The 15232-nt window shown below is 42.3% G+C and overlaps 1 protein-coding gene across 13 annotated transcripts in view; it reads left to right on the top strand.

Moving 5' to 3' along the window:
• Window positions 1–15232, top strand: part of CDC42BPA (CDC42 binding protein kinase alpha) — a 144908-nt gene that overhangs the window by 123941 nt on the left and 5735 nt on the right. For 5 of the 13 annotated variants that reach the window (XM_072333727.1, XM_072333726.1, XM_072333724.1 and 2 more), the window contains 5 exons: window positions 729–852; window positions 1460–1577; window positions 8259–8327; window positions 13235–13352; window positions 14276–14433. In XM_072333727.1, coding sequence (XP_072189828.1) covers window positions 729–852; window positions 1460–1577; window positions 8259–8327; window positions 13235–13352; window positions 14276–14433 — 587 coding nt within the window. Of the gene's footprint in view, window positions 1–728; window positions 853–1459; window positions 1578–6362; window positions 8226–8258; window positions 8328–8467; window positions 8654–13234; window positions 13353–14275; window positions 14434–15232 lie in introns of those variants that run through there. The other 8 variants (XM_072333734.1, XM_072333733.1, XM_072333725.1 and 5 more) reach the window with 5 other exon arrangements.

Raw genomic sequence — 15232 nt, 5'->3', positions numbered from 1 at the left:
TTTTATAAGTGAACTTACGTTATGAGTCTTTTTGGCCTTTGTTCAAGCATACTAAATTTAACCTTAGTCTTCATATATATAAAAAAAGACGAAGCAGTTGCAGTATTCACACAAAATGGAGATGCCTTGCCAGACCTACACATATGGTATAAAAATCTTCCCTCTTCCCAGAGTTGCAGCAAAAAATATCAGAGTTCAACTATTTGAGGAAATGAATGAAAGGGGATATTGCATTGAGTTTCCAGGTGACTGGCAGAACAGGGCTTTTAGTGATTTTCACTGAAGGCTGCCAAAAAAAGTTTGAGGGAAAGGACTGAGATCCTTTCCTGCCCACCTAAATGTTTCCAGGCTCTCGGTTCCTCACTGTGGGAAGACACATTATTTATGTGGCTTGTTTATGTGTCAAAAGTATTTTTCGTACTGCAAAGATTTTTCAAGAATGTTTTCCTTGAAAAGGGAAGATAAAAGTTTTGTTTGGAAGAATTAATCTATACTATTTTGAGAAAATGTAGTTCTGGCTACTCGCATGTGAAGGTGGGTTAAGTCTGCTTTTGTATTACAGAGTAATAAATGGCCAAGAAAACTCCTAAATCAAGGAGCGTTTATTCAGGTTTTGTGGGAAGTGGGTGGCATGCTGCACTAGCAAAAGCAGAGAAAATGTCTTTAGATTCTTATTCCTTGTGTGCCTAACGAAGTGACCCGCTGGATCATTTTCGTATTGATTCCAGAGGGTGATGAACTGGTGGTCCCTGAAACATCAGATAACAGCCGGAAGCAAATGGTTCGAAACATAAACAACAAGCGCCGCTATTCATTCAGAGTACCAGAAGAGGAGAGGATGCAGCAGAGGAGGTCAGTGTTTAACCTGTACTTGTCTTCTGTACACGCATCCTTGAAGGACAGTGACTGATGATAATGTATTACTTAACTTGCTGCTTTCTGAATGCACATTCAGGTGTTTCTGTGTCTTTAGTAGCGTGTTAATCCTCTGTGTGATTTCTGTTTGGAAATGGGTATGCACTGTCTGCACAAATAATTCCATTGATTCAAATGATCTGAAACAGATGTAGTTTGGAATGCTTGTTTCTACATACAGTATAGAGGTGCAGTATATAAAGTGCATCATGACATATTGTCATATATAGTACAGCATTACATGTTCTGCTCTTGCTCATCTGACAGAGTTTATTATCTGCTCACAGTGTTTGTATGTTCTTAATGGTAGCTGTTGGTTGTATGGGCTGTTAGCATGCAAAACAGCATTCATTTGTTCTGGGCCATAGCTTTCTCTTTAAGGTGAAATTCTGTCCATACCAGTGTTGATAGCAAAAGTTTATTACTGTTAAAATGGCTAAATAGTTAATTTCCATTTAAAATAGCTGATAATCAAAGCTCTAGCTATTTTGAAATGGCTATTTTCTCCTTGAACAAGATTCCTGAATATTATTTTCTCTTCCAGGGAGATGCTACGCGACCCAGAAATGAGAAATAAATTAATTTCAAACCCAACTAATTTTAACCACATAGCACATATGGGTCCTGGAGATGGTATTCAGATTCTCAAAGACCTTCCAATGGTAAGTGCAGAAGTATATGTGAGAGAAAGTGACTTCAACAGGCTGCAAATAAGAAAAAGACCAACAACTGCAATTTTGGGTGTATGTTGAGAGTGTTTGATCTGTGTCATATCAGTGGCAATGTAACTAGGTAAATGAAATGAAACATGCTCAGGTGTTAGTGATTAAATGAAGAGGATGACACTTGAGGGTGAAGGAGGGAATGGCTAATGCCTGCTGGGTCGTAAGACAGATCAGTCTCTCAGTGCTGATTATAGTTTTTCTAACACATAAGAAGGTACAAAATTAAGAGGATTTATGCCAGGATTCTGTATTGAAATAGAAAGAGAAATTCCTTTATTCATGAACTATATTAATGTAAGTTCAATTCCTTTCTTCTCATCCTTACCTCCAATTTAGCCTCTCTCTTTGCAGCCTCTTCTCCTGAGACAGTGAAACTGTGGGATTTTTACAATGTATTGTAACCAAATTTCCTTCTATGTATAAGATGCTATTTTTTCATCTTTCCAAATTAATTAGTATCAGTGAAACAGAACTTCTTACTTGAATACTAATCATAGTGCGCACGTATGTTTGTTTCCACACAGCCTTATTTAGGAAATACTCACCTGGAAGTTAGTGTAGTTTTTGCTGAGCTACATGTGAATATTAGGATCTTATCATACAGCTTACTTCTAGCTATGTTGAGCATCCTGTTTGTGTGTTCTGTATTGCTTTCTAAATTTATTCATGATAGATGTGATTCAGGACATGATAATGAACTCTGCGAGAAAGATCAGATTGTGTGATACTAATAGATGACATGAGTACCTCCATAAGACGTAGCACATAGCATATTCATTGACTAAATGGAAGGGAGGGATGCCAACGAGAGGGACCTGAACAAGCTAAAAAACGAGCACATGAGAATCTAGTAAGGTTTAACAAGGCCACATGCAAAGTGTTGCACTTGGATCAAGGCGGTCCCAGATACAAATACAGAGTAGGAAAAGAACTCTTTGAGGGCAGCCCTGTGGAGAAGGACCTGAGCATTCTGGTGGACAAAGAGCTAGACATGAAAGGCAGGCTTGCAACCTGAAAGTCTAACAGTGTCCTGGGCTGCATCAAAAGTGGGGTGGCCAGAGTGGAGGGGAAAGGGAATTGTCCCTCTCTGTTCTGCCCTTGTGAGGCTACATCTGGAGTGCTGTGTCCAAGCCTGGGGCCACCACAATACGAGAAGGATGTGGAGGTTTTGCAGCGGGTCTAGAGGAGATGATCAGAGGGCTGGAGCACTTCTACTGAGAGGAAAGATTAATGGAGTTGGACTTGTTCAACCTGGAGAAATGAAGGTTCCAGTAAGACCTCAGTGTGGCCTTCCAGTACTTGAAGGGAGCTTACAAACAGTAAGGGATTGACTTTTTACACCGTCTGACAGCGATAGGACAAAGGAGTATGATTTTAAGCTAAAAGATTTAGGTTAGATGTTAGGTGGAAATTCTTTACTCAGAGGACAGTGAGACCCTGGCACTGCTGCCCAGAGCTGTGGTGCCCCATCCCTGGAGGCTCTCAATGCCAGGTTGGATGGGCCATGGGCAGACTGAGCTGGTGGGGGGCAGCCCTGCCCACAGCTGGGGTTGGAACTAGGGGATATTAGTCCCCTCTAATCTAAGTAATTCTGCATTCATTACAGCAGTGCTGTCTAAAATGCTCGTTACTGTTGCTTGGAGTCAATGCAAGAAGTAGGAGGGCTTTTCAGAATCTGAAAAATTAAACAGAAATAACAGTAAGACTGGAAAAGACACCTTGCAGCTGCAGTAGTTCATGGGTTTAGGAGCTTAACTTGTGGTTTGCAGGTTCTCGTTTTATCTCACTTTTGCAAAAAACTATGCTTTATGTTACACTATACTATAAGATCTTCATCTTGTACATGAACCCTTTTGGCACTAGCTTTTGCATGTATGAGGGCAGGCAGGGAAAGGAAAGGATTCCTTAAAACCTCACGAGGGACACTTAGAACTGCCAAGAAGACTCAATTCAGTTGAGCAATGAGCAGTATTTTGTGTATATATGTGCGTTTGTAAATGAACTAAAAATGAGAAGGAGAAAGCTGCTTCTAGAAAAGACAAATCCAAGGGAAATTGGCTGTTTATCTCACCTGGTTGTGTATATTTGTATACTACGTTTAACAAGTAATGATAATTTGCTTCAGGGCAAGATGCAAATCCAGACTTCTTTTTAACTTCCTTTTCTGCTGGGTTCCTTCAAGTAGTTCTGGCTTTTCCTTAGCAATGAAAATAAACTACTGCTGCTAAAGGTAGGGCAAAAGATGTAAAGATGTCATATTTCACACAATTGTTGAAAGTTCATGAGAATCAAAAGCCAAGAAGATTCATAATCAAAACATTGCCCAAATCTGTCAACTGTAAAATAAGGAATAACGTTTCCTATAGACAGAGGTCTTCCAGATACTCACCTGGATTAAGATTTCCTCAGCTATGTCATCACGGAATGGGTTTTGGCTTTAAATTCTTTCCAGTTACACAAGTCTTGTATTGGGTCAGAGGTCGTGTTTGGGGATACAACTGGCACTTTGCTTATTACCCACCAGCATGATGTTTTACAAGAAATTTAGGAGCTGCTTTCCACGCTTAATATTAATGAGAAGACAATAGAAAATGCTATCAGTATAGAATTGGCTTCTGCACTCATTCAACTGCTACATCTTCTTTCTAAAGTTGCTAGTCTTGATGCTTGGAGAAGTCACTGCAGGTAAAGCAGATTTTATGTCTGTTATCCCAGTAGCTCCTTGCAATATCATTGTTTGTATTCCTTCCAGTATAGCACCAGCCATGGGACTTAGAAGCAGGTGAACTTGAAAGTGTAACATGAGATAGGAAGAAGAAATTCTGTCAAAATCTAATCTCTTTTCTACCAATTTCCTGTAAGGTGTTTGACTGGACTGAGTCTCGGCTTAGCCTGATCCAAGCTGCCTCCTTTGTTTTCTCATGCATGAAAATGGAGGACAAGGAGCTGTGTTTGCAGCTGACATTATATTTTGAGTTTAATGTTTTATTTGAAAGACAAAAAATTAGAATAAAAAGAGAGGATGGATATAGGACATTCTCTGGAAGGTCAGTATGTGAGGTAAAGAATACTCATCCAGTCTTATGTACAGCTCAACTGTACGACAGTTTCTTTTCAATCATATAAAATTATTTCAGTAGATTGAGGCCTTGTCTCAGATGGTGAAGAGACTTTTTTGTGTGTTTCTTAGCGTGTGTGGTTATTTTGAAGCCAGACTATCATCTTTATGTATTAAATAGGAGGTAATTTTTCAGAAGAAAAGGTATTCGTCCTTAAAGATATGTGGGAAAATCTGCAGCATTTTACTTTGGGACTGCTTTGTTTTGTTTGCCCAAAGGCAATGAGGAAATAATTGGAAGGCTGCCGCCACTAGGGGGAACAAGTAGCGCAATGTCAGTGGCTTTCTCAAATGGCCATCATCCAACTATTTTAGTCAGTGTTGTTTATAGAATGCAGAAAGTGAATGAAAATGATGAACCCAGCCTTTTTACTTGCTGTTTCTTCTTGACTTTTCAAGCAATTCAGTTTTGGCTGGATCTACTGATAGGAATTTGTTCACTTGTTCATGGAATCCAGGATAGTATTATGTAGGCAGAAAGGTCCTTATTAATAGGGTTTGAAAGTAAATGGATATTTTAATCTCTGCACTGAATGATACTGTCACAAACTAACAGCCTAGCTTTTATCTAGAACCCACAGGTGAACTCTCTGAACCAAATGACAATTTAAATTTTCATTTATTAATTTTGGTTTATGATATACATTATATACATAGTGTGCATATGTATATATAGTGTGTATATATGTATACATATATAGTATCAATATAGTGTATATGTATACATGAAGTGAATCCAATCAAAACTTGTCTCTGCTGGTCCCACTAACCTGCCTTTCATGCCTTTTTCAGAGAGGTTGCCTAGAATTGAACAGAGCATGGCATTAAAAGTGGTAGCAGCAGCCCTTGCATGGCAGGCTGCAGTGTACCAGGAGGGCACACTGGATGCAGGGCCAACAGGAGTTTGCTGGCTGGCAGCTTACTGCTCTCCTTAGTGATGTGTTTTTGAAGATCAACTTCAGAGAGCTTAATTTGAATTGCAAAGGAACAAAATGAAAATCAGATAAATGGAGAGTTTAAAACGATTACTGTCTGTTTGATGTGCTGTATACAAAGCAGATGCCTCCATACGCACAGCATGTCTGTCTGCATGCGAATGTCTTTGCAGCCACTCGAAAGAGGAAAAGTTGCTTTCTCTGTGTGTTGCCTCTGAAGTGTTGGTACACAACAGGCATGTGACATGAGCAGTGAGATGTGTTTATGGCAAATTGCAGCCTATTCACCTGGTCCCACGGTCTCTCTGTGATGGACACTCTTGTCTTCAGCATAGTCCTGTGTTTGCACAGAAATGGATACGCGCAAGGCTCAGAATGAGATCACATTTAATGGAGAATGTATTAGAGGCTATCAGGCAACTTTGCATCCTTCTTTTCTTCATCGCTAGCAGTGACTTAAGTGTCTGGCTTTGGCAAGCAAGGGTGTGGGCTACAGCATAGCAAAAACTAGAAATTCTTAATTGCTATTTGCAGAACTGTAATCAATGCGGATTTCTATTCTGTTGACATGGATACTCAATTGGGGTCATTGTTTTGCTGTGTACAATTTAGAATGGTTCGTGTTAGTATATCCCCAAACTTATTTCTGTACGTGTTTTTCTTCCCTAGCAGCCTGTCACCAATTAGCTGGCCGTACAGTCTGGCCTCCCTTCTGCCCTCTTGTCCCTTGAAGCCACTTTATCGTGGATGCTCCTTTGTAGTGAAGATCTGAAATCTGGAACTGCACTAACTGCAGCACAGACCACCTCTCTGTGCACATCAGATTTACAGGATTGATTTTGCTTTCATATTCTGCATGCCTGAGTATTTTACATACAACAGCTAGTCTCAACTGCCATTATATTTGAACATTATGCTTCAGTTTGATCTCATTACATGAGTCATTATACTTCCATTACAGATTATGTGTGAAGCTTTGCTTGTTTCAAGTGAGAAACTTTCAGAGTAAATATATATTTGGTATTCTTTAAAGAAAGTGGGAGCCGCATGCATGCATCTAATGCCAGAGTCCATGGACAGAGTTCCAAGGATCGTTTTAAAATGTTGCCATACCGTGGCTTCTTCACGTTCATGAATGCTGGCTAAATATCTTCATGGTCTGCAGTTGGCCTACCCTCTGCTTTTCAGCTTGCGATTTTAGACTCTCCCTTTTCTCCCTTATTGGCTTTTAAGAATGTAGCTGGCTTTGCTGCTGGTTCTCTTGGTAGCAGGTGACTCGGCAAAGTCTGCTTTCATGGACCATTATTGGAATGGTGGGTTCTAGTACTCATATTCAGATGCTGCTAAACTTTTTAATAACAGCCTAATGTGTATTATGTCTTACATGCCATAATGTGGTAATTGATGTTTCATTTAACATGCAAAGCCTCATAATACCTGTGTGTTTAAAAAAAAACAACCAACAAAGTTGGATTTTACCAGCCGAGAGAAGAATAATAACAATAATGTTTGCTAATATGTATTGGAATGTTATTTAATGTTCTTTCAAACTTCAATATGTTCCACATACAAAAAGTAGTGCCTTAGGTTTAGTAGAGGGGGAAGCTGAATTTCTGCCATGTTGTTTTGTTTGTTCTTTTTTTTAAGTCCTAACATTTCGAATGGTACCCAGATCTGTTTCTTTTAAGGTGATAAAATCAGTTGCACAAGGGAAGGGAAAATTAGAACTGTTTCGATTTGCTGGTGGCCTTTGGGCACCATCCACACATCAGGCTGGCCTGCTGGAAGTGTGCAGATGGCGCAGGGAGTGAGATCAAGCCCTGAAACACTTGTGTCAAATCTAGATTTATGAGAGTTTTAATAACGAGAGCACTTGCGTCAGCACATTCTGTAGAGATCAATCAGAAATGGTTCCTGTTTAATCTGCAGGGTTACTTTTCTCCTCCTTTTATGTCGCACTTTGGGAGCACATTGCTCAGTTTACCTGTTAAAAACATTCGAATTTCCCAGCACTTTTGCACCTTATCAGATAAGGGCATACACTTCTGCAGCAAGCAGATGGCGGAGCGAAGTCTGAACACCTCGCTAAAGCACTGTAAGGCTCAGCGGTCACACAGAAGGATGTAGGCCTTGTGTTGTCTGACTGCAACAGAGTAAATTGTCCCCGTTGTCTGACTAAGCAGTTCACCTTCCCACCCAGTCTGTGTCCCTATCCTGTTGAAACACTATTCGCTCCCGTTAGAAATACTCTGTGTTTGTTGTACGGGTGATACTTAATTTTAATGGAACAGCTAAAATGCATGAAAAACGGAAGGAAATCTCTTATGGTCTTTAACTGTTGTGTATTCTCATCTTTTTTCTCCCCACTCCATCTCACCCGTGTTCACCTTCCTTTGTGTTATGTCTGTTTTAGATTGTAAGCTCCTCAAGGCAGGGAACTGATTGCTTCTCAACTGTCTGTAAAGCACCTTCTACAACTGTGGTGCTCTTTGAAATACAAATTATAATAAATATTAGAATCGATTCCCAATGAGTTAAAAGTTTTATTTGTTTTTAATGTTTTAGCAACAGCAAGGGCGGCAGGCCCATGTGATACCATGTAAGGAAGGTGCTCAGAGGACTGGGGGTGACAATGTAAGAACCCGCGTGCTGACGAGTGAGCAGGGCTGCTGTTCAGCTGTCCGTCAGTGTTTGACTGCTCTTGCAGACTGCAGTTGCTGGTGTAACCTGTACAACCATCCTTCATTGCTTTCTCTCTCTGTTGTCTTTGATAGCAGCGCTCCCCTTATCAATTCCCTCATCATCACTCCCGTCTGATCTCCTCTCCGAGCAACTTTGAACACATCTACCACATGACTGTTAATTCAGCTGAAAAATTCCTCTCTTACGATTCCATAAACACTGCATTTTCCCCGCCTCCGTGCTCTGCCCTGGGTACTCCAAACTTTATGACTCAGAGGGTATGGATGGCTGGGTCAGGTGTTCACTCTACTAACACTGTGTGGTTTTCCTTTTGCCTGGCTATTAACATGGGAGAAAAACCCTTGGAAAGTGGTTTCCTTCACCTGTTTGCTTTCTTCTATCACAGCTGATTGGTCTTCTGCTGCTGGCTGTGGTCTTTAGTGGCTCTGATGAGCTAAAAAACAGATACTTCATGGCTTTAAAAAGAAAAAATAATGCTTACCTGGGCTGAACCTTTTGCTATGAAAACAGCGTTTTTAGTCACCAGGAAGTTTGTGGGAAGTCTGAATAATGTTTGTGTTTCACAGCGTACATCTCCAGCAGTCAGTGGCAGAGACAGGACGCTGTGTATCGGGTTGTGCTAGGGAAAGGATTCTGGGTCTGTCTCTGTTGGACCAGAATTTCAAACTTTTTGTTCACAATGAACTAGCAGGAGTGCAGTAATGTTACACGGTACTGTATGCAGATGGAGAGAGACACAGATTGTGCCTAGGTGGTTTCTAGGTTCAGTTAAGAGGAAGCTGGAATACGTACCAGCAGGAAGATCAGAAATTGAAGATAGTAGGCACTTGTTCATACAGATCCTCTTAGTCCTGGTAGTTTTAACAGAGACTGAGGTAAGATACTGTGCTGTAAGTATCCTTCCGGTTGGAAAGTAAAGTCTGAGGGACGGAAGTGATGCTTAATTTTTTCTTGTTATTGTGTATCACGGCCTGACTTATGTGAGGTTGCTGTATCCTGTGGTAATACAGGCCACACTAAAACGAGCCCACATGTACCTCCTGCTGCACTGTAATTGTGTTCTGTGCTGTGGCCTGCAGTTCTGCTTTGGAACAGATTTACAGATAGATCATGACTGCTCTGTGATGTAGATGTGTATAAAAGAAGGGTGGCCAGCAGGGCCACGGGGGCAGTTGTAGTAGGAGAACCTCTCCTAAGACAGGCTGAGGGAGCTGGGCTTTTGCAGTCTGGGGAAATGAAGGTTCCAGTGAGATCTCACTGTGGCCTTCCAGTACCTGAAGGGAGCTTACAAGCGGGAGGGGGACCAACTTCTTATATGTTCTGATAGTGATAGGACAACAGGGAATGGCTTTAAGCTAAAAAAAGGCTCCCCCATCCCTGAAGGTGTTCAAGGCCACATTGGGTGGGCCCTGGGCAGCCTGAGCTGGCAATCTGTGTTTCTGTAGTGGTGGATGGTTGCTGAGGGTTTGTGTGTGTCCGAGCCGTGTCTGCCACTGCTATGGAAACACTGATGTTGGTTTCTGTGGCCTTCGACACTCTTCAGACACATATAGCAAACCTTCACTGCCAGACTGATTTGCTGTTCTAGGTGCCTGTCACTGGGAAGGGGTTTGTAATGCGTATCTGCATCCAACACTGAAGAGAGGAGGAAAATAACTATCTTTTCCATAAAGACCCAGAACAAAATTTCACACAATGATCTTTGACTGGTCATGTGCACTCTCATGTCACTGTTGTGTAGTGGTCACGTACATAAATATCCAAAAGTGAAATAGCAGCATTTTGGAATACACCCTGTGGTGACAGGTCTGCATCCATTCTGTTTTTTTTTCTGGAGAAAACAGCCTGGAGCATTGAGATTTTGTGCCTCTTTGCCCCTTAGAGCACTGGAGGTTTAGGCTTGTGTGAAGGAAAGCATTGATCTCTTTCTGGCTTCAGGGAAGAGATGCTGTAAGCTGTCTCTGGAAGGCAAAGCCGTGGATTTTGCTTTTGTGTCTGCCCATATCTCTGTCTGTGTTTGGAGCATTTAGTACAAGGGCGATAGCAGTCCCTATGCAGGAGTTGGGAGACCCAGGTACCAACTGAGTATTGAAACCTGGAGTATGTAGCAAGAGACGAAAATGAACCCTTAAAATATGCTTTTAAGTCATGTCCCATCATTTCATGAAAGAAAAGCTTAGGTTTACGTCATAACGAACAGAACCTCAATTAATACAAGAAAACAAACAACAAGAAGCACTGTGGACAGAGAAATGCTGGCAAGCAGTTCCCTGTGGGTGCTGTGACTGGTGCTGAGCACAAGCTGGGGCTCAGCAGCACTGCCTCCCAGTAGGGCAGCACCCACTGGCTGGTCATTCACTGCTGCGTGGCGAGTAAATGCTCAGCAAGCAGCTTCTCTGCTGCTGAGGTTTTTTTCTTCCAAGAGAAATCCTGTCGCATTTCTCCATGTGGTTCAGCAGCAGGGATGAATTTACCTGCTAGGATTTGGATTGTTACTTCACACGAGGGGTTTTTGTCTCTAAGTAAAGCAAGCTCGGGTTTCTTTCCCCCCCTTCTCCTCCCTCCCTCTGTTTTTAATTTGCTGTGTTTGGCTGCTTGATAACTACTGCTAACTGCCATTTATTTTTCTTTGAATCCCCTTTCTGCATCGTGTGCATATCACTTTGGGCCCAAAGTGCCAGGGTCCTTCAGCATGTGCTTCTTTTATTTTAGATCAAAGAACAAGGGAAGATTTGCTTTGTGGAAAAACTTTCTACAAGGAATTACATGGACTTTGCAAACTGAGGTCACAAAAAGTAACGATAAGACTCCGCAAATAAAGTAAATTAGTCTTTTTAATGCACCCGTTCCTTCCTTCCCCGATGCCTGTATGTTGCCTGCTCAGTCACTGTTGAGGAGGTCAGTTTCCTTATCATTACATACAATTGCTGTCCCTGCAACATGAAATAGTGCCAGTTTCTACAAGTACAAAGCCCCTTCCAGCTGTCAGTGCAGCTCCTGCTGCTGCACTTGGCTCTCCTTTACAGTTCTCAAAACACAGCAGTGAGCCATTCCCTGTCTCCGTGGCTCCTTTTGTGTCTACCATGAGGCCACTGGTGTTTGTGTTTGCCAGGCTGCTCACACAGAGCAGTAACACAGATCACTTATAGCGTGGTGAGGGACATCAGGAGGGACATTCAGTGCTGCAGAGTAGGTTGTTTGGCTGCATTTGGGAAACAAACAGTAAGCAGGAGGCAGCAGTGTGATCCTCAGGGGATTTTTGGAAGAGGCTTGAAAAGAGCGCACCCGTAGCTACAGGGAGGGGTAAATGGCTTTTTTTACTGGTAAGCTCTCATGTATTTTGTTGGTGTTTGAGAGATTTTTAATTCTACTCTGGTTGTTTTTTTGCATGCTAAAATCTGTCACTCCTAGGCCACTGGGAAGGTGAAAAGCAGAGTTGACTGTAATAGCAAAGAGGCCTGTAACAGCAATGACTCTAAGGGTCATTGTAAAATTGGACTGACAGCAGGTTGGTAACAATTACCTGATAAAGTCTGCACCATCTAATACCTGCACTTTACAAAGCCTCTATCTGATTATCCGTTTTAGATAACAGCTAGAGAAATGGATGGTGTCTGAGGAGTACCCGTCCAGGGGTGGAAATTTCTCTTCTGTAATGCTGCAGCCTAAATAGGCATTGCAATAGAAAATATAGGGGTTTTTTTGGTTACTTTATCTTGGAGTGAGGGTGGGGAAATAATTACATACGAATAGGAAGAAATAACCATTGTTGCAGGAGGTGTTTGGTGAAGTGGAAACAAAGAGGTCAGAGGTACCTGCTGCTCTTTTCAGTCTGCAGCTGTGAAGGTTTCCCAAGCCTAATTCTTGTTAATGCTAATACTTAGCAGTGAAGATCACATTTATGTCTTATTTAGGCAGATATGAAACAATAGATATGGATATTTTGGGCTAAGAAGACAGCTTGTGTACAAAGAGATGGGCTAAATAAGCTGAGAAGCCTTTTCCCCTACAGTCAGCTGTAAGTTAGCAGAAGCAGAAATAAAATCTCCCAGAAATTATATCAAAGTATTTTCTTTTCTTTTAAAGACATAGCCTGTGTTTTAAGGAGCTGCCATATCCAAATAAAGACACTGTTTTATCTGTTCCCTCAGTACAGGACCACTTCAATTCAGTGACAGTTCTAGAAAATCTCACTGGAACTCTTAAGCAGCAAACCAGGACTGATAATGGCAATCCACAGAAAGACCCGGGTTGGCTGCTTCGAGCAGGCTGAATCCATGAGGCTGATTCTGGCTTTGGTTCAGCTGGTGTAGGTCTGAAGAAATGCTGTTTGTATCTTTGGAACCACCTCAGTAATCTGACAGATTGATCCTATGGTCCAGTATGTGTCCGTAACTCCACAGGCACTGGGGATTCGTATGATGACTGTACAAAATCACACGTGCAAGCCACAGGTGATGGAATCATAGGGAAATTTCAACAAAATCCATGGAAGCATTTGCTCAGAGAGAGCACATTATGCAATAAACATGGAATTACGTCTGTAGCAGCTTAGGCTTGCAAACCATCCTTTCTAGGAAATTCTTGAATTGTTAGACCTACCTTTGCAGTTGTCTGCATACGTCCATGTAATTCAGCACTTCATTGTCAGCTGTGTGTGCTTCCAGTCTCTGCACTAAATTGCAGAATATTACTTTGCAAATTTTTCTGACTTGCTGCTCAGATAATTCAGCTCTTGTAAGGTTGGGGATTTGTTGCATTCTGGGACCTTCCTCCATAACATCCAAGGTTGAGCCAGCAGTCAATAAGAAACATGTTGTTGTGTGTCTGCATTGCAGAATCTTCGGCCTCAGGAAAGTCGGACCGTATTCAGTGGCTCTGTCAGTATCCCATCGATCACGAAATCCCGCACAGAACCAGGACGATCGATGAGCGCAAGCAGTGGGTTAGCAGCAAGTAAGCAATCAGATCTGTGTTGCTTTGGGGCTGTGCACACGTGCGTTAGGGAAGAGCTACCTGCACTGCTTCTATCTGTGCTGCCACTAGACAGGACTTTCAGAGGCGATGGCTGGCTGCCCTCCCTGTGTGGGCAGGACAGAACTATAATCCCACTTCCAAGGAAGACCATCAATAAGCAGCTAGCAGGTTTGACATTCCCACATTTGGAATTTGTCAGTTCTTTAAAGCTGCAATTAAAACTGAAAAGACATTCTTACCCTTGGGACATCTTTGCTGCAGCTGAAGTGGTGTAAATGGTGGACAAGTTGTTCACAAGCTCCACATTTATTAATGTTGCTGCTGAACTCTCTAGAGCTCCTGATGCCCCTCTTGCTGCTAGTGCAGAGAGGGTGTAGTAGATAACCTGCTGGTACAAAAGAGTCACGGATGCATAGGAAACAGCTTTCCTACTGCTGCCATGCTGTCCTTGTGTGCCAGAGTCAGCAAAATGATCTGTGCTGAGATGAGGAAAGCAACTGAATAACAGAGCATGTGAAAATGGCCAACGGACTGCAGAAAGCCCATATGTCTGCTGCAGTCTGCATGTGCCAGTATAACTCTACCTCTACCCAGTGGTAGAGTTCTGGGGAGAGGTCGCTGGAACAAGGCTGCCACCACAGCAGTTTATTCAACTGCTGTCTTTGTTAGGGACATAGTGACTATGTTTGTGCTGTATGTTAACCCTGATGTGTCAAGGGAGGGAGCAGAGGAAAAGCTGCATCTGGCATTAGGCAAGATAAAAGCACACATAGACTGCAAGCCACGAGCTGAGCATCCTGGGACATGCCAGAGGAAAGCAGAAGTAGCCAGCCAATCATCTAACGTCTTTCTAGTACCTTCTCTGGGCGTCTGCAATGGTTTAATTCCTCTGCCCATTTTAGGATCATCTGCACAAAATGGCAGTGCATTGCGGAGGGAATTCTCAGGAGGTAGCTATGGAGCAAAGTGTCAGCCTATGGCATCGCCCTCAGATGGTTCGTTATCCTCTGGTGGCCTGGACCAAGGCAGTGATGCACCAACAAGGGACTATGAGCGAGAGGTGAGTGATAGGATAAAGAGGAAAACATCTAAGTGCACTGATAAAGATGAGGAAGTTAAATTATGTTGTGGGATTGGTGTCACTCCTTGATTGCCTGAGAGTTTGGGAATCACTGTTGAAATGAAAACTCACTCTCAAAATTGCAAACTTTTATTGCTTGTGTTTCAAGTTACGCTGACAAGACTTTGTATGTGATTGTTCCCTGGTACGTGGCAGTGGTGACACTGCACCTCAAATATCGTGTTCAGTTTTGGGCTCCTCACTACAACGATATTGAGTTGTTTATGCATGTGCTGAGAAAAGCAAGAAAGCTGGTGAAGAGACTATAGAAAACAAGGCTTGTGAGGGAATTGGGGTTATTTAGTCTGCAGAGAATGAGGCTGAGGAGAAACCTCATCACTCTCTTACAACTACTTGAAAGGAGGTTACAGCGAGGAGGGTGTCAGTCTCTTTTTCTCAGGACACAAGTGATAAGGTATGAGAAAGCAGCCTCCAGTCGTACCAGTGCAGGTTTAGGCTGGACATTTGAAAGAAATTCTTCACGGAAAGGTTGGTCAAGCATTAGAGCTGGCTGCCCAGGGAAGTGCTGCAGTCCCCATCCCTGGAGGTATTTCAAAGATATGTGAATGTGGCACTAAGGGACATGGTTTACAGATGAGACTCAGTAGGTTGGCTTGATGATTGGACTTGATCTTGAAGTTGTTTTCCAACCAAGATGGTTCTGATTCTTTTTCAACTCTGGTCCTGGCATCTAAGGTGCAGAAAATTCTCATTGTGATCCTTACCTGGGATTTCAGGG

Source organism: Excalfactoria chinensis, chromosome 3, assembly GCF_039878825.1.
Source record: "Excalfactoria chinensis isolate bCotChi1 chromosome 3, bCotChi1.hap2, whole genome shotgun sequence".
Classification (NCBI taxonomy): domain Eukaryota; kingdom Metazoa; phylum Chordata; class Aves; order Galliformes; family Phasianidae; genus Excalfactoria; species Excalfactoria chinensis.
Note: the sequence above shows the minus strand (reverse complement) of the source record. Positions and strands in the feature narration are given on the sequence as shown.